This window comes from Orbicella franksi, chromosome 1 (assembly GCF_964199315.1).
Source record: "Orbicella franksi chromosome 1, jaOrbFran1.1, whole genome shotgun sequence".
NCBI lineage: Eukaryota > Metazoa > Cnidaria > Anthozoa > Scleractinia > Merulinidae > Orbicella > Orbicella franksi.
In genome coordinates, this window is record NC_138145.1 from 34,058,143 (window position 1) to 34,076,457 (window position 18,315).

The following is an 18,315-nucleotide window of genomic DNA, read 5'->3' on the forward strand; positions in this document are numbered from 1 at the left end:
GTTTAAAAACCTGCTGGTCCATAAATGTCGAATAACACAGATTCTGAGCTACCGAATGAAACCATAAGAAATGTCAAACTGGGCTTTTACATCGCCAGCGTAATAATCGGTTTTATTGGTAACACTTTGGTGATTGCAGTCATTTCGGGCAAGAAAAACAAACGGTCAGTTTATGATCTTTTTATTCTGAATCTTGGAATTGCGGACTTGAGTTTCATCGTTTTCTACATGCCTCTATACATCTACGAGCATCTTAGCTCAATCTACAAAACACTATTGTACTGTCGACTTGTGCAGCCCTTACTGACCATCTTCTATTTTTTGAGCATCTTCACCATCGCTTCTATGGCGATCCATCGCTGTAGGTTGATTACCAACCCTTACAAACGCAAGATGAAGAAGCGAGGAGCATATCTGTGGATTGCTGCTATTTGGATTTCTTCGTTCATAATCATCTTACCATTGTCGATCGTGGCAAAAGTAAAAGACGGCTACTGTTTAGAGAACTGGCCCTCCATGGATCATCGTAAAGCCTACACGCTGGCACTTTTCCTCCTTCAGTTTCTGTTGCCTTTGTCGATCATCGCGGCAGCATACCTGAGAATTGGTGTTTATCTCTGGCGATCAGCTGATCCACAAAGCTCTTTATCCACAGCGAAGAAGAACAGGGCACAGAAGAGACGGAAACAGAACATCCAAGTCATCAAAACACTCGCATTGATAGTGATTCTTTTTGCTATCTGTTTGCTTCCAGGTCAAATCGCTTGGCTTATGTGGGACTTTGGAGATCAACATGACGAACGCATCGTCCATGTGATTTTTATTTTCTCCGATATTCTTGATTGCTTGCACGCATGTGTAAATCCAATAGTCTATGGCCTGTTGACTGAACAGTTTCGTCGACAATACATCAGATATTTCTCGTATTGTCTTTCATGCGGAACAAAGCAGGTGAACACAGAGCCTGAAACGCGAAATGTGGAAAGTACGGTGGAAATTTTATCACCAGCGAGGAATAGAAGACACCTTATCTCTGAGGAAGTCGAGACAGTGGCGAATAACTAGAAGGGGTCACCGGCTTCTAAAGATATCAGTACGTGCAGGGAGAGTTCCTCTCCAAGATATTCCTTTTCTTGGCAGAACCCTACCCTATGCACAAACTGGCATCCCGTGAAACCCACGTCAAATCAAATCAAATCAAATCAAAACTTTACTTATCGAGGGTGACACGTAATAGTTTATCAACTAATAAATTTGTGGCCCTCTTAAATGTACTAAAAGTTAAAAATTTACTATAAACAATAATCAAAGATTATCACTAAAATATCGCAATCTAAAAATTGTTATTTAAAAAAGGAGTAAAAATCTTATCCTTGAGCTCACTTCATTTAAAATGTTTGTGCAAAGCGTTCTTAAGGATATTTACAGATGAAGAGTCGCGCAGCTTAAGGGGGAGATGATTCCAACGTTTAATAGTCGTTGCAGAAAACGTGCGACCTCCCTCTTTCGCTCTATTAAATCTTATCGGTAAAATGGTAAAATTAGCGCCCCGTGTATTCCTATCGTGCTGGCTGTTATTTAGTCTTAATGAATCGTTTATGTGTAACGGGCAAGCACCCATAGTCCTTTTATGAGCTATTGTACATCTTTTTATATCAGTCTCGATCAGGAGCCATAATCGGGGACGGAGACCGTAAGCGCGCGCCATTTCAAGTATTGGGGTTGTCCCCATGATATGGCCATGGGAAAATAATTCTATTTTTAGAACAAATTGCGCCATCACGTGCGGCACACGCGCGTACATGCTGCGAGGATTTCTACGGATGTCGCGCGGGGGAAATGGCGTCCGAAATTCCCGAAATGTTTCATGTTTTTGCCCCACAACTCAACGCGTTTACGTCTGTTGGAATTTTGCTTAAGTATTTTCGTCGTAAGCTGCTCCAGTTTGAGTGAAGTAAGACAGTGTCGAATTTAGGTATGTTCCGCTGTAAGCTTATATATATCGCTGACCAAGTTGTGTTCCGACGGATGCTTCTTTTACATGAGCTGTACATTACTCCACTTTAAATTTCACATATGTTGAAGATTAACAGCTTTTCCATTACACAGCAAAAAACTAGCTGGATATATTTAGATATAGCAGAGCTTCAGGACTTCATAGTTTCCTAGCTCCTATTGCCACACGCTTGCGAGGAATTTGTCAGTCTATCGCGATCGAAAAGTAAAACAAAATAATTGCTAGTTTGAGTTTCGCTTGAATTGTAAGCAACGCTTGATTTTTCATCAAGGCTTAATAACTTTACGTCCGTAGATACTGCTCAGTTTTATTCGTGTAAAAATCCAGTAAATTCTCTGTTGTCGATGAATGAGAGCGCCCGCCGATGCGTGTTTTGTACAGTCAGTAAACATGACAAATTGTACTTCCGCCGCACTTTCGTGTGAAAGCGTACATCGAATTCAAACAATAACTCTATAGTTTTTAAATATGTTTAAGATTGATAAATGTTTGAGAACATATTAAAAGCTAAGCTGGAAATATGTGAATAAAGCAGAAACAATCAGCAAAGTTACGATGACGCTTTCTTTAATCAACTTGGAATAACGATTTCGATTTAGATGATCGAGTTATCAAAACTCCTTGTCTATTTTCATTTTCGCAGTGTAAAACTTCACTATGCTTATGTTGAAGAAACACACATGATGTTAGTAGCCTTTTTTTCATTCGTGAAATTTGTTGCAGCATCTCAGCACAAAAGATAACGAAAGAAATCTTTGTCAAGAGTTGTTGACAATTGAAAACACCGACTCGGACTTGAAAGTGCACGAGCTGCATGCGCTATGCAAATGAGCTAATTGTACGCGTCAGACTTTCCTTTCAAAAACTTTTGCAAACTCACCAAACAAGCAGAGACAATAAGAAACCATCAAAACAGGTTTTGGTTATGATTAAACATTGTCTGAGAAACTCACAAATTAATTCGATACCAGAGTAGAGAGTTTTCTTGCTATATTCTTAAGCATACGCGTAAGCTTACAACTAGCGTGAGCAGATCTTATTATTCATTCCCAGCGCGAGATTGAAGTCTTGTTTTCGACCCTGAAAAACCCACCTTTTCCGTTAGCTCAGAGCATAAAACTACATATAAGCGCCCTGGTTCGTATTCCCTGCCTTATTCCCTGCCATCGCTGTGAAAAATACGCAAGAGAATCTCTCAACTCTCACCATTTGATCACGCAACGTTACAACATCCGCGCGAGAGCCCCTGACATGTGCGTGAATCCGCGCGCATATATGACGTCAGGATGGCGCAATTTGTTCTAAAAATAGAAAAATTGTCCCATATCATAGGTGCGCGCGAATCCCGAGACTTGCGGTCTCCGTCCCTGATTATGGCTCCTGTCTCGATGTAATATGGCACCCATCCTAAGGTATTAAATAGATCTACAGTGCTATGGCGTTGTTGGGCGTCAAGGATATTACGAGCACAACGTTTTTGCAGCCTGAATATCTCACTTATGTTGTCTTGGCTTCAGCAGCTTGTCCATGTTACGCTGCAATATAATATCAATGGCTTAATTAAAGAGTTATAATAAAGTATACGCTCTGCTCTTGGAAGATAAGCCTTGATTCTGTTAAGTATACCGATACGCTTCACTATCTTCTTACATAAAGAGTCGATATGAATATCGAAACTGAGTTCTTCATCAAGTTCAAGGCCTAGCAGTTTAACGTTCTTAACCTGCTCTAGTGTGCTTCCTTCGAGCTCTATCTCAAGCTTTCGACCTTCATCACTCAAACGTTTCCGTAAGCGCGGTCCATCAATTAGCATTGTCTTCGTCTTGGAACAAGACGGTCATCTCTTTGAAAACTACTAAACATCCCATGGCTCATAGTAACTCTCATTTTTTTTTAACTTGGAAAATATTTATATTTTCCAAGTTGTATTGATGGGACAATTTCACTCAATCACTGCTTCACTTCCTGTTAGAGATTTAGAACCCCGGGGGGAACTCCCATATGAGAAGGTCAGGGATGCTCGTCGGAAAATTTGGATTTAGCTCCCAAAGGAGACTAATGTGGGCGTTGCTCGAGCATCATTAGACCCCTAAAAGCTACCACTTAAAAGGGAATAGGTTTGATTACTAGCCACTGTTTAAGGATCCCGCGCGCACTTGTAGGCTCGACTCTCGTACTCGAGAGAACAGCGGAAAACAAATGACAACGTTTCTTTTATTATTTCTTCGAGTGCACCCTAAAGGATACTTTGACAAATAAGAATCATTCTTATTTGTGGCGTGATGGTGATGGTGGCGTTCCGTCATCAACACCCTAAGTGAGACCAGAATCCTTGATTTGTGCCCGAGACGACGAGAATCCCCCACCTTTTCATATAGGAGTCCCCTCCCCCCCCCCCCCTGGGTTTCGAATATCGCGCTGTCCAAGGCCGTTTTACAGTCGTTTGCACCGTGTCAAGTTAGATATTCTTTGGATTTCTGACGCAAGTACTCAAAATCTTAATGCAGAAATGATCTACGTTGAATAGATTTTCGCACGGACATTTTTATAGATAGAAGCTAATTATAAACGAAAATAAACAATTTTTTTCCATGACCTTTCCGAGTTTTCCATGACCAAAGTTAAGCAGTTGTTCTCACAGCAGTACCAAAACAATCATTTATTTAACGTATTTTCCAACATTATAATGCATAAAATGTGTGCTTGTGTTTATTTCTACTAAAATTGAAGCCTGTTTCTGACTCGTCTGTTATTTTTTAAATTTTTAAAATTTGTTTACCAAGCATATTACTTTTCAATGACTTTCCATGACCTCCATGACTTTCCAGGCCTGGAAATTGAAATGACAAATTCCATGACTTTCCAGGTTTTCCATGACCTGTACGAACGTTGGCTAACAGATTAGAGAATAATCTGTAGGTTTTTAGCCAATGAGAAGACAGATGGTGACTACAATGTATAATAATAAACAATTATTGGATGACGTTTTTGTGATATCCAGAGTAATCAAGGTCGAGGTAGGGGTTATCAGCCGAAGCCGAAGACTTTGGCTGATAACCCTTACCGAGACCTTGATTATTCTGGATATCACAAAAACCTCATCCAATAATTGTTTAATTTCGTTTATAATTAAGTAATTAGCTTATATCTAAAAAAAACGTCCGTGCGAAAATCTATTCAACGTAGATCATTTCTGCATTAAGATTTTGAGTACTTGCGTCAGAAATCCAAAGAATATCTAACTTGACACAGTGCAAACGACTGTAAAACGGCCTTGGACAGCGCGACGGGTCACTCCTAGATCTTTCAAACTGGAGCCCGATTACACTGCTTAATGTTGATCTTCAAATAGCATCAAAAGCAATAGCCAGACGCATTGAACCGACACTACCAAACCTGATCCACTCTGACCAAACGGGCTTCGTAAAAGGAAGATCACGTGACATTGGGGAAATATCCGACTTATAAGTGACATAATGGAATGTACGAGTCTACAAAACCTGCCTGGCATTCTAACGTCACTAGACTCCCGTAAAGCTTTTGATTCGATTGAATGGCCCTTTATAATGAAGACAATAGACCATTTTAATTTTCGTAGTGACATCAAGCGCTGGATTAAGATATTCTACCCGAACACAGAAAGTGCGGTACAAAACAATAGTTTTATAACCAGTTGGTTTAAACCACCAAATGGAGTTCGACAAGGTTGCCCCCTCTCCCCTTATTTGTTTATTCTCTCTGCGGAGGTACTCTCAAATAAGATACGTCAGGATTCCAACGTGAGAGGAATCAAAGTCTTCGGTCAGCAAATCAAGCTGTCTCAATTCGCTGATGATACTACTCTATTCAATGCGGACATAGAATCTTAAGAAATGGCCTTGAAAATTGTTAGGGATTTCGAAAGAATTGCTGGTCTGTCCCTAAATGTAAAGAAAACGAAGGCTCTTTGGTTGGGGAAATGGAAAAGTAATAGAAATAAGCCTCTCAGTCTGGATTTAAAATGATTCCACAGCCCTGTTAAGATACTGGAGATATATTTTTCGTATAATATTAAGGAGAATAACGAGCTCAACTTCGACAAAAAGATCCAAAAGTTGCAAACTAAGCTGGATATGTGGAGTTCACGGGACTTGACGATATTTGGAAGGGCCATGTTAATTAAAACCTTGGGTATATCGCAACTTATCTATTCGGTCTCTAATCTGGATGCTCCCAAAGGAATTGTGGAAATTGTAAGAACAAAATCTTTTAAGTTCCTCTGGAAAACAAAAAAGATAAAATAAAAAGATCAGGGCTTTACCAAGACCCAGTCAACGGTGGAATACGCATGACCGATTTTGATATTATGTTAAAAGCCCTAAAACTCGGCTGGATCCCAAGACTGTTGCGGACTTTGGACAATAGTAATTGGTGTATTATTCCAAAGCATTATTTCAGAAGAAAGGGAGCTTTAAACTTTCTACTAAGGTGCAACTATGACACAAATGACTTTAACGACCTCCCGCTCGTCTATAAGAGGATACTAGACTTCTTCAACGAATTAAAAACTCTTTACTCGTACGATCAAAAGCGAGAGTTAGTATTGTTTAATAACAAAGATATATTGGTGGACGGGAAACCCATCTTCCTTAGTGAATGGTTTAAAAAGGGTATTCTATCGATTAATGACCTATTGAATGAAAGTGGCAATATTTTAACATTCCACGAGTTCCGTGATAAATGTTCCTGTGGATCCAATTTTTTTACAGTATTATCAAGTTGTTAGCGCTATTCCGGAACGCTTAAGGTCTCTAGCCAAGTGCTCCGACACCATCAACAAATCAAGCTTTACCGGAAATGATAATATCTTTTCCCTCAACGAATCGACACAAATTAATCTGTACAAGGCTAAGTCAAAGGACTTCTATAATTTGCTGAACGTCAAGATTCACACCGAAGATCAAACGGGCCCTAAACGTTGGAGCGAAAAACTCTCTTTAAAGAAAGACTTGTGGACTAAGAACTTTAAATCAGTGAAAAACATTCGCAAGGAAACTAAAGTAAAAGAGTTTCAATATAAATTAACCCATAGAACCATAGTAACTAAGAAAGAACTATTCAGATATGGTATTAAGGCGGACGATGAATGTCTATAGACCCTTTTCATAAATGGTTGCCAATTATAAATTCTTTTGTAAGTATTAAAATTAGCCTGACTAACCTCGTTTTTAAGTAGACAATACAAAAGAATTTTAAATTGGCAGCCATTTATGAAAAGGGTCTATACTGCGAAGATAAAGATTCAATTGAGCACTCTTTTATCGAATGCATGTTTACCAAATTGTTTACCCAAAAGATCTTGAACTGGTTCAACCAAGTGAATGCGTGTCAAATTTCTCCTACCACTGAGGAGACCTTGTTCGGTATTACTGCAAGCTCCCACGACACAACAATAATACGGAAATTCAACTACACTGCCTTACTTATGCGGCATTATATTTATTCAAGCAAGTTAAATAGCCTGGCCATCTCCGTTCAGGTTTTTTATCAGTAAGCTACTCATTAAATACAATCTTGAAAATTTGTCAAATGTTTTATTGAGAAGTACTCCTCCCTCCTCAAAGTCAATATACAGTATAACATTGTAAGTAACTGTATGTTCAGCAAGTAAAGTAAGTAGAATATTATATTGTTAGTATAGTGTAAGTAGCCCGTATTGCAAGTAATTGTATTTTGTGTTAGTAACTGTATTCAGTATTGTATTACTAGCCTGCAGAGCTGGCGAGATTTTTTCGAGCGAGCGCTCACATCGTAAAAAGTTTAGCCGCCATCTTGAATTTTTCATGCAGTGGAAGACTGGGGAGAGAAAGAAAGTTTTACCAAGGGGGTGAATGATAGGCAAGAGGAAGGATAGGGAAGGGGTGGAGCGAAGAAAATCTCATTTTTCCCCTTCCCCATTCCCCCACCGTCTAACATGGCGGTCTAACATGGCGGTCTAAAAAGGCGGTCGCAAGGTTGTAACGCTAACTCGCCCCAATAAGACGCCTGCACTGCAGGCTATTGTATTACCAGCATAGGTAACCCGTATTGCAAGTAACGTAAGTGTTGTTCTGTAAATACAGTAGCGTTACGAGACCTGCATTGTAAGTAATGTTTGTAGAATTGTGTTTTGTAAATTAAAATTAATATTATTAAAAGAAAAAACTTAACCTACGGATTAAAACCTCAAGTCAGTGGCATCAAAATTGTCACTGTTTACAGACGATTCATTTTCCAAGTTGAGTGGCTCAAAGCAACTTTGATTTGTTTGGTATGTCTGGATAGCCAAGCGACAGGTAACAGTAACTGTTTTTCCGAGCCAGAAAGATACAAAACTAAAACCAACTGTGGTTACACGTTTTCGCTTAATTTTGTACTCCTTTCTTGTTACCATAATTTAGATACGTGCGCATTTATTTCATTGGCGATAGGGCTTTTTTCTGGTTTTTGGAAGTGGGAAAAATGGACCCAAAATTATGCAAATGAGGCTACGAGAACGGACAAAACAAAAAACTTAACGAGCAGAACAATGGCTATGCACGTGCGCTCGTTTCGTAACCGTCCTCTGCAAAACAGCAACGTGAAATGACCAAGTTCTGCGTACTTTGGAGAACGCAAGGCAAAACTGATACTGCTGGTAGTTTAAAAAATTATTTTCAAAATTTTCGGCGAAAAGAATCAAACGTCGGAAAACGGCTTAAAAACAGCAGATTTGGTGAGTTTTCTACCACGGAAATACAAGAAACAACAGGCAATGTCATACCGGAAACAACAAAGGCCGTCCAAAACAGGCCGTTCAACACAACTGGGAGAAGTTTCAAACGAAACACTCAATTAGTCGTAACACTTCCGTAAATTTTGTTACCTTAAATTTGGATCTTGTTCTTTTATACCTCAGCCAGCTTGATCGACTCGAAGTGGTCATTTCACACGATCTGTAGCCTTGGCGAAGCTGTAAAATAGTAAACTCGTTTCATTTGACTTGCACAATACAAGCACGTAATTTTCAGTTACGCCATTACTTTGGTTCTTTCCGTATACATCTAACTTTTGTCACAGGTTTCTAGGATATTGACGACTTTAGAGGAGTTTGTGCGAGAAATATTTCGGAAGAAAGCTGTTTCGCTCGCTTCCACTCATGTTTCCCTCAACTCAAAAAGTGAATTCTGCCGCCTTTTCATGTCATCACGTGGTCTCACAAGGACTGGGAACTACCAAATTCACGAATTTGATTGGCTGAAATTGACATTGAAAGCGGTCTAGATTTTCCCATCTGCAGCGGCATCTAGACCGGTAATGGTTTTGCAGTGAAAATTGTTGCAAACTAAGGCCCAGTTCAGACGCCGAACTTTTCATGAGCCGAACCAAATATATTGAATTAAGTACATGAAAAGTTCGGCGTCTGAATCAGTTAAGAACGGCTATTTGAATTTGGAACGGCCCGGCCGTTCTTCCCGCCTAGCTCAGCCGGGAATTTCGGCTTTGGAACGGCTTTGATTCAGACGTCGAACTTTTCATGAGCCGAACCTAATGCATAACTTATTATAACGTATTTTACAAGCAGTTTTTACTTTGCCTGAAAATCGCTGACATTTCGATGTGTTTTGGTTTAAACTAAATAAAGTTCGGCGAATTAAGCTCGACGTCTGAATCAACAGGTGTGCTTTTGGTAATTTGGGTCGGTCCAAATTCGAATTAAGTTCGGCTCATGAAAAGTTCGGCGTCTGAACTGGGCCTAAAATGCAAAATCATTGTCTATTTTCTTCTAACGATATTTATTTATGGAAGTGCCAAAAATCCTGATGAGAAAAAAAAGTAATGAGGACGAGCAAACTTTCGCAGAATTAAGTTCAGCTCATCGCCGTTCGCCACAATGTCAGCTAGTACAAACCAGTTACCTAAACCTGATTTCGAATCGTACTGGTACCATCTATCGGCCAATCCATCTTTCTGCACAAAACGTTTTTTTTGGAGTTTTATCCAAACAATGCCCTTTATCAAATTTATTAAACTATTTCATAGTAATTGGAAAATTATTTTTGTGGGACTGCAGAAGGAGCCAAACACTTCCTAAAATTCAAGGACTGCAATCAAAACTTAAGATTAAATATGAAACTGAAAAAAATATCAACAAGAAAAACTTCTTTGAAAAGAAATGGGTGCTCACTCCAATATAATTATGCCCATCTTATTTTATTGCCTTTTTATTTTAATATGAATGAATCTTTTATTTTGTTGCTCATTGCCTTAATATGAATTTAAATAGCATCAGTAATCATATTATTTTGTAAGTAGTGTAAGAAGTGGTATCGTAAGTTAAATAAAAGTAATCGTATTGTTTTGTAGAGTAAGTTATGCAAATTGTACTATTGTAAGTAACACCTGTAATTGCATTGAATTGTAATTAGTGCGTAAGTAATTGAACTGTATAAAAACGTTTTGTCGGTAATATAACGGACTTTAGTAGTTGTATTACTTTTGTAAATAGTGTAAGTAGACGTACCATTGTTTGTAAGTATTATTAATCACAATTAAAGTGTCAAAAAAAAAAAAAAAAAAAAAGGCTGGCACATATAAGGCCCCACTTCTACAGTGTAAGTCGAATAATTCCAGTCTGCGAATGCATCAGGTTCTCATCCCTCCCAGCCGGTTTAGGTTTGAGAGGCTATATTTCCAGGTAAGTATACATACATTTCCAATTTAATTCATATCAGTAGACGTTCAGCTTTAATGAATCCGATTGATCTCACATTGTAGTGTATTTGCTGATGCCACAAGTCTGGTAATACTTGTAATTACCTAGGTGGAGTCAGCAGAGGTTCACTTTAAGAGTAATTTTTTTCTGCAAATGTAATGACTCCGGTCCGAGCTTGAACTTGTGCCCCTTGATCAGGAGTCCAGGGCACCAACCATTAGGCTGTTACATCTGCCCACATGTCCACAGAGTTTCTTAAGGTGATCCCCTAGTAAAAGAACCCGCCATAGATTTCCGATGAAACTTGGTATGCTGTTGTTACAGGACAAGGAGATATTGAAAACGTAGCAAAAAGAGGGGGTCACCGTGCTTGTTTCTACCCCACAATGCTGACAAATACGGTTATTTAGGCGACTTTTGGTAATCTCCGTGCGCAACAAATAAGCTGGATTATTTTTCAAAGCAGCGTGTTATATTACACAGAGTTTGACTTTCTTTGATTGTTTATTCATCTACGTCCCAGAAAAAAATGTCTTAAAATACCCTGCATTTTTTATCCTTTAAAGGAAACAATTTGGACATGCGCTGTTGGGCCCGTTATGTCTCCTTCTGTAGTATGCACAAAATAAACCATTTTGAAATAACCGGATTCTGGTGATTCTGTCCATCCGGTTTCACTGCGCAGTCTGCGTTTATGGCGCATGCCTGAAATGGTTGCTCCCAGAGCTCTCGTTTTCCGACCGCTGGTCAAGGGGAACGAAGACTCTGGGAACGAGATTGTAGTATGCATTTCAATTGCCAAAAAAGTAGCCATAGATTTCTGCTAATTTTTTTCTCAGTTATTGAGGATATTGTTCTCATTGAAATTATGAAATAAAAAGTGGGGGTCACCGTGCTCGTTTAAGAGAAAAGGAGCATTTACTTCGCTATTGAGCTTAGTTTGAGGGAAATTTCTTACGTTCTGTACGCGCACGCACTCATGTAGGGATGCGCAATGTAATACTAAGGAATCACCTTAGTTATACTGCCACAGTAATTTCAGTGACTGTAGTGCTATGTAGTTTCAAATTTTATACATCTGTCTACAGCCGGATCAAAAGTAAATCCATTTCAACCTGAGGTATTTTCTTCACTGTTCTCTTGCTCTCCAGACATAAATGCAGGCATGTCGGGAGTAGATGATTCCAAGTCATCAAATTCTTCAGTTCTTCTAATTTCTACTTGAACCAAGCCAGTGGACAGTGCGTACAGTGTCATGGCCAGGGCAGCCACACCAAAAGCAAGCCATTTGTTACGCTTTTCAGTTGAGTCTGATGTGTCATCTTGGTCGGAAGATGACTGAGACTGTTGCTGTTCTAAAAGCAAAAATAACATCATCAATGTACTCTTGTTATGCTTACCAATGTTTCATTTCCCTTTTCTAGTGTTGTAAGACTACTTTTTAGTGCTGACTCTGAAATCAAAATTACATGTAGCTTGTGTAAAGAATCAACCCCTTAAAGGCTTGATCTGTAAATGCAGGAAAATTCTGCTAAAATATTTTGAACATGCTTACCTTCTTCCTCTGGTGGAAAGTAGCGCTGTAATATACGACCACAGAATGAGCACAAGTTATCATATCCTTGCAAGTAATTACACAACTTATTATTTGGCAAACACGCTTTCCAGATGACTGCAAGGTGAGCAAACACCACTGCATCAAGGGTGGTTGGACTGGAAAAATAATACATAGAAAATAAAATAACATTATCGTTTTAAGAGGATAAATGTGAAGCTTTTAAAGTTGAGGTCTGTTTTTATCCTTATGGAGGGAGGTGTAGTGGCCTTATTGTTTGGGTGCTGGACTCAGGACTGAGTGTACCTGGTTCAAGCTCTAGTCAGGGTCAGTGCATTGTTTTTCTATTTATGCTAGACATTTCAATGCTGGGGGGTTAGCCTGTAATGGACTTGTATCCAAAACATGCTACAAAAGCCAGAGATACAGTGTAAGCCTCAGTATCATCAGAAGCCTTCTTCTTTGTACTCTTTCACTGTGTTTAATGAGTAAGACGTTAAAGTATCAAACCCGACTGCAAATTAGACAAATTTAAACAAACATTAATTTAACGTTAACACCTAACCGCTTTAGCTGGTTAGCAGGTGAGATGGTTAGCAGTTTAGTGGACAGCAGCTCTCTAAATCATCCTAATAGTGCACTCTGGACTAACAAACTGCATATGTACATAGTAAGAATCAAAGGAAGAACGTGATGTCACCTGTCTCCAAAGAAAAACTCTTTTCCATCCAGCACAGTAGATAACAGTTTAAAACATTCCAAGGCATCCTTAAAAAGCTGAAATTACACAACAACTAATCATGACATCATATCAAACTAGGAATTCAGTTTGATCTAATGCAATAACATGGCCATCACAGTCTTGATAACAACTGAAGCTGTGTGCACTTTGACTTGACTTGACTTGACTTGACTCTCTTAAAGCACATAAACTTACTTACACTAATTTGCAAGCTATAAATTCAGTAACCTTATTTCAATTTTTTTCTCAATAGAAACCCGCAGCCGGTGGAATTCTGCTGGCTGTAAAGACAAATATGTAGCTGCCTGTTCCAGTTAATCCAGATACACAGTGTTGTGGTATATGCTACTATTTCATTTAAATATTGGTCATTCGGATAGTAACATTTTCTTTTGTGTGCATTTTTATATATTTTATTGATTCAGAAAACACATGCTACATCTAATTTTACGCTCTCAAACAACTTGTTTTCCATAAGTTCAACAAGTACTTAACTGCAACCCTTTACCCCTCCCCCCCCAAAAAAAATTGCATGAAAAGGCATCTTTGGCAGCCTATAATTTCAAAATTTTCTGGGGGGTGGGGGGCATGGCCCCGGACCCCTCCAGGTTGGGTCGGCCCTTTGGCCTTGCTTTATTCTGCCTGTTAATATGCGCTATTGGTCACCTGTGAAAAATTCTACTGAGAACCCTTTAAGACAAAAAATAGCTCCTGAATCATTCACAGACAAACCTTATTTTCCAGTACATCATCTGTTTCCTCTGAATACATTCCATCAGATATTTGCCATCTTGTCTGTCTTGAGATCCGCCCAGGAATGAAATAGTTCAAAGGAAATGGCAATCTACGTGCATACCATGGACGAGTGAATTTGGTGTAATTCTTATTATCCACCCAAAATGTAAATGACTGCAAGATCAAGCATAGTGTTACTTTCACCTACCTACAGTGATCAACAAAAGAAAATTTGATTTGTTGATATGGTGGGTTTCCGCAAGTAATTTTTAATATAACTTTGAATGGTTCCATCTAGCTGTCTAGAAAGATCTTTTGTTCTGTTTTTCACCAGGAAGGCAACTAGTTTAACAAGCAGGCAAAACTTTTTGAACTGATCTTCTTTAAAAGAAAACCTTTCTTCTAGATGGTCAAATCATCCTCACAGCCAGTCAATTTGTCTAGTGTCCGGACCTCATTTAAACCCTGGTTTTCAAAATAATATTATTAATTTGCTATATTTAGGGGTTGAGGGGTTAGGAAATATGTCTAGACCATGTCATTAGTTAAGATAAGGCATCTTGGGTATGTTCTCCCAATTGTTTTTCATGCCAATTACCGGTTAGTATTTTAGGCATATTTTGTAAGGTTGGACATCAATGGGGAAACTGAAAGTCAGCAAATTTAATTCTAAAGTTATGTACCATTATTTGAAGACAATTCTGATGCATAAGAGGTAACATGAAGGATACTACATACAACCCATTCAAAATGATCACATAAATAATTATTTACAAATCGTAATAAGTATAACTTACAATTGCTGGATACAGTTTGTTCCGAACCAGAGAAACAAATGCAAGAGTATCTGCCCCCTGTTTGGCTGTCAACTGATAATCAGCATTGAAGTTCTGGGGAAAAAAAGTACCTTTTCAGTCTCACTAGTCCGATGGGCAAGGGATCAGGCAAGTTGTCTGCCAACTACATCATTAAAAGAGCAAACTATTTCTTGCCCAGTGCAAGCATTACTTGAGAGATACTTGCCAAAGGGCAAGCTGGAATTTAAGTTTTCTTCGAGCCCTGTAAACACTTTATTTTTGTGACAATGGATGCGATTCATTCCCGGGGGGGTACTTTGGGAATTTCTGGGTGGGGATGTGCCGCTGTGACCCCGGAACCCTTAGCCTATATCAGAGCTAGTTCAGCTGAATTTTGCTAACCTATACTAGAGTAAACTCCCCAAATCCCCCTATCTATTGACACTGTTGAGGCTGATTTGCGTAAATTTAAACTTGCCGATTTGATTTTTTTATATTTTTGAGTGCAATTTCTGGTTTCCTTACTCTAGATAAAATCTTCAACCAACCAGTCACTTTTGTGAAAAATGATACCCTATTCTAGACCCAAACGCTCTGATTTATATACCCTGTGCTAGAGTAAACTGCTTGAAAACTATACCCTTCACAGCGGCACATACCTATATAGCCCATATATGGCAGTGCCCCCCCACCCCACCCGGGGATTCATTTTTATAATGATGGATCTGGATTTACATACATAGTGGATCCATAATATAAGTAACTGCCTGAAAAGCAATTTGTTAGTTCTTGGGACTACATTTTTTCACCAAAAGAATGCGGGACCAGGCTCTTAGGCCATAAGAGGTAACAACAATGGGGCAACTTCATTACATGTCTGTTGGTTACCACCTCACATTTTATAATTTGCCTTTGGTTCTTCTGCATGCCAATACTGACATTTCAAGGGAGCATAACTGGTAGTCTCCTTCATATCAAATATTTGGGTTGTGATACAATGCTTCTTTCCAGTAATGGTTTGGGCCAGCGCATAAGGTTCACAGGACAGTTTGCCAAATATTTTGACCACATCAAATATCAAAATTCATGGCTTATTATGATCCTACTGTAGTTTGAAAACCATCAAACAGACCTCATATTTGAAGGTGATATCAGACATCAAAATCAAAACATCCAATATACATGTAGAAACTTCAAGAAATATTACAGGTACCAAAACTTTTTCAATGTTGCACCCAAGAGACCCAAGATTTCACCATGTAATAAGTTCTACCAGCTCTTAACTATTTGGAGTCAATTTGTATCTAGCGTGAAACATTCTCTATACAAATTAGCATGTCAATTAGCCAAAAATGTAAAATAATGATGTCAGCAAAGATAGCCCTATAGCTCCTTGGGGTTACACATCTATATATCAGTCAGTACAAAATGGGTGGAGACGCACTGGCCTCATGGTTAGTGCACTCATCTCCAGATCAAGCAGTCTGGGTTCAAGCCCTCGCTAGGCACATTTTGTTACATTCTTGGGCAAGACACTTTACTCTCACAGTGCCTCTCTCCACCCAGGTGTAAAAATGGGGACTAGCGAATTTAATGCTAGGGGGGTAACCCTGCTATGGACTAGCATCCCATTCAGGAGGTCAGAAATACTCCTAGTAGCTTCATGCTACAGAAACTGGTATAAAGCTCCAGCCTGATGAACTACTTCATGGCTTGTATACAGACGTAACTTTTTACCAGTACAAAATGACAACTGCAGACAGCAGCCTACAAACTGCAGACTGTGCATAAAATGCAGCCTAGGTACAAAGAGCAGATTCAGAATAAAAACTGCCATAACATTTCACCTTAAAAATTACCCAGTGCCACACAATTGCTCTCCACCAGAATTTTGCATTACTGGGGAATATTCTTCTGTGTTTTTAACAAAGTGGTCAAGCCATAATCGTTCTTTAGGAATAGAATTTCAAGCCTTCATAGTCTTCTCACTACACATGCAAGATATACTACACATGTAAAGAACATGCAATATTCAAGAACAACTGAGTAACAACACAGGTTTGCGTACAGTCCATCGTCTTTACCTTTTTAACCCATATATCAGTATTCATTTTCAAACCGATATAGCAGTGTTCATTTGTAACTGATATATCAGTGTTCATTTTGTTGACAAAATGCAGGCTGTGACCAAAACTGTTCTTGGTATATTTTCAATGTTGAAGGGTGACCACACACCAATTTTTAAACATTTGTTTGTATTGTAAGCAATGTGACTATTAGTATATTATGAAGTGTTAGTAGTGCAAGTAAAATTAGTACTGTAAGTATAGTCACTATTGTAAGTAGTATTACAGGTAATTTTGAACGTAATGTTCGTATCGTAAGAAATGTTAGTATTGTCAGTAATGTTAGTATTGTGAGTTATGTTAGTTTTCCAAATAATGTGTACATTCAAATGAAAATAATTTTAAAAAAATGTAACTACCGGAATATACCTACTTTTTCCCTCATGTAATCCATGATCTTGCTTGGTGTTGTTAAAATATCTTCACCGGATTGTAAAACTGGGAATTCTCCTTAAGAAATGCAAACGTATTGTAATAAGCTTAATACCAATTTGATACCAAAACCATGAAAACATTTGCTTATAATTAGGAAACTATTTCTCTTCCTATCGTCTTTATTAATTAACTATAAGTATTGTGAAGCTGCAGATGCAACGTACCGGGGTAGAAGATTGTTTCTGGCCTGTTTCCTGTTGTTTAGACCTCTTACTGGTAGCTATAAAGCGAAGGCTCAACGCTTACCTACAGGAGATTTCCAAGGATTGTTGCATCGATTAACTCTTAGCGGACACTCAGCAAATTTAGCGTAAGCCTATGGGAAAAAAAGAGAAGCATGAGATATTTGGCTAAAACAAAACTCGTGAAAGAGATTAATTTACGAACCAAAACTTCTAAACAGCTGATGTCTATGGAGGGAAGATTCCAATCGCCTGGCCAAGAAATTACCTCCATTTTGACTTCAGTATGAATTACCCAGGACAATTTTCGGCCCTGTTACTATTATAGTCGCGAGTAGCACCCAGACCCCGTCAGTACTGAACCCGTCCCTGGGGCCTTCTCCTCGACGAGGTTGTTTCTTTCCTCTTCCTGTCTTTCCAAGACCATTTTCGTGTTGTTAGATTAAACAGGGCATAATTTTCAATGAAGGATAAGCGAATTAATCGCAACCTGATGCCAGGAGGTTGGTGGTGTGCAGACCGCTTTCCGAAACTCTTACCTTATTTCAGACCAAAATCTCCGATTTTCCCTCCGACCCTTTTCAGACTTGACCAGATATTCGATACCCCATTTCATAATCAGTTTCCTAGTTCTGACAATGTTAAAGGAAATGTTTGTATGATTTTATTACATAGGAGAAGGGTCGAGAGACCAAAAATCAAAAGAAAATGGTAGCCTGCGTGGCAGGTGTCCGAAGGGGAGGGAAAGGGAAAAAAACGAGCGCACGAAGCAGGATCGAGCACACCGAGCGCGTGATGGTAGGGTCGATCCTCCCGCGCTCATTTTGACCCTTTCCCTCCCCCTGTACGGCCTGCCATGCAGGCTAAAGAAAATGATAAATGTACAAACTTCACCGAACGCAGGATTAGTGTGCTGTCAACCCCACTTTACACACAAATTATACTCTATTCAGACCAAAACAGCCAAAAATCATACCCTTTCTGGCTGCACTATCTATCTAACCCATATAAGG

The 18,315-nt window shown here is 39.0% G+C and overlaps 3 protein-coding genes across 3 annotated transcripts in view; 2 read left to right on the forward strand and 1 right to left on the reverse strand.

Annotated features, from left to right (window-relative positions):
* Positions 1-18,315, forward strand: part of LOC145479610 (uncharacterized) — a 385,465-nt gene that overhangs the window by 340,762 nt on the left and 26,388 nt on the right. The gene's annotated exons all lie outside the window — the stretch shown is intronic.
* LOC145479453 (galanin receptor 2a-like) lies at positions 11-1,236 on the forward strand. The gene has a single exon (XM_081457825.1). It carries the CDS (start codon positions 25-27, stop codon positions 1,063-1,065), a length of 1,041 nt encoding a protein of 346 aa, XP_081313951.1. The 5' UTR covers positions 11-24; the 3' UTR covers positions 1,066-1,236.
* Positions 11,718-18,241, reverse strand: LOC145460180 (metaxin-1-like). Its single transcript, XM_081444919.1, has 8 exons — positions 17,508-18,241; positions 17,367-17,436; positions 17,059-17,135; positions 14,560-14,652; positions 13,760-13,936; positions 12,986-13,062; positions 12,286-12,443; positions 11,718-12,085 (listed from the first exon to the last, which is right to left on the reverse strand). Exons 1-8 carry the CDS (start codon positions 17,574-17,576, stop codon positions 11,841-11,843), a joined length of 966 nt encoding a protein of 321 aa, XP_081301045.1. The 5' UTR covers positions 17,577-18,241; the 3' UTR covers positions 11,718-11,840.

Coding starts and splice junctions, on each gene's coding strand:
- LOC145479453 (XM_081457825.1), top strand. CDS start 25: ATGTCGAATAACACAGATTCTGAGCTACCGAATGAAACCATAAGAAAT.
- LOC145460180 (XM_081444919.1), bottom strand. CDS start 17,576: ATGGAGGTAATTTCTTGGCCAGGCGATTGGAATCTTCCCTCCATAGAC. Junction 17,437..17,507: donor TCAGCTGTTTAGAAGTTTTG/GTTCGTAAATTA, acceptor TTTTTCCCATAG/GCTTACGCTAAATTTGCTGA. Junction 12,444..12,985: donor GAGTTTTTCTTTGGAGACAG/GTGACATCACGT, acceptor TTATTTTTCCAG/TCCAACCACCCTTGATGCAG.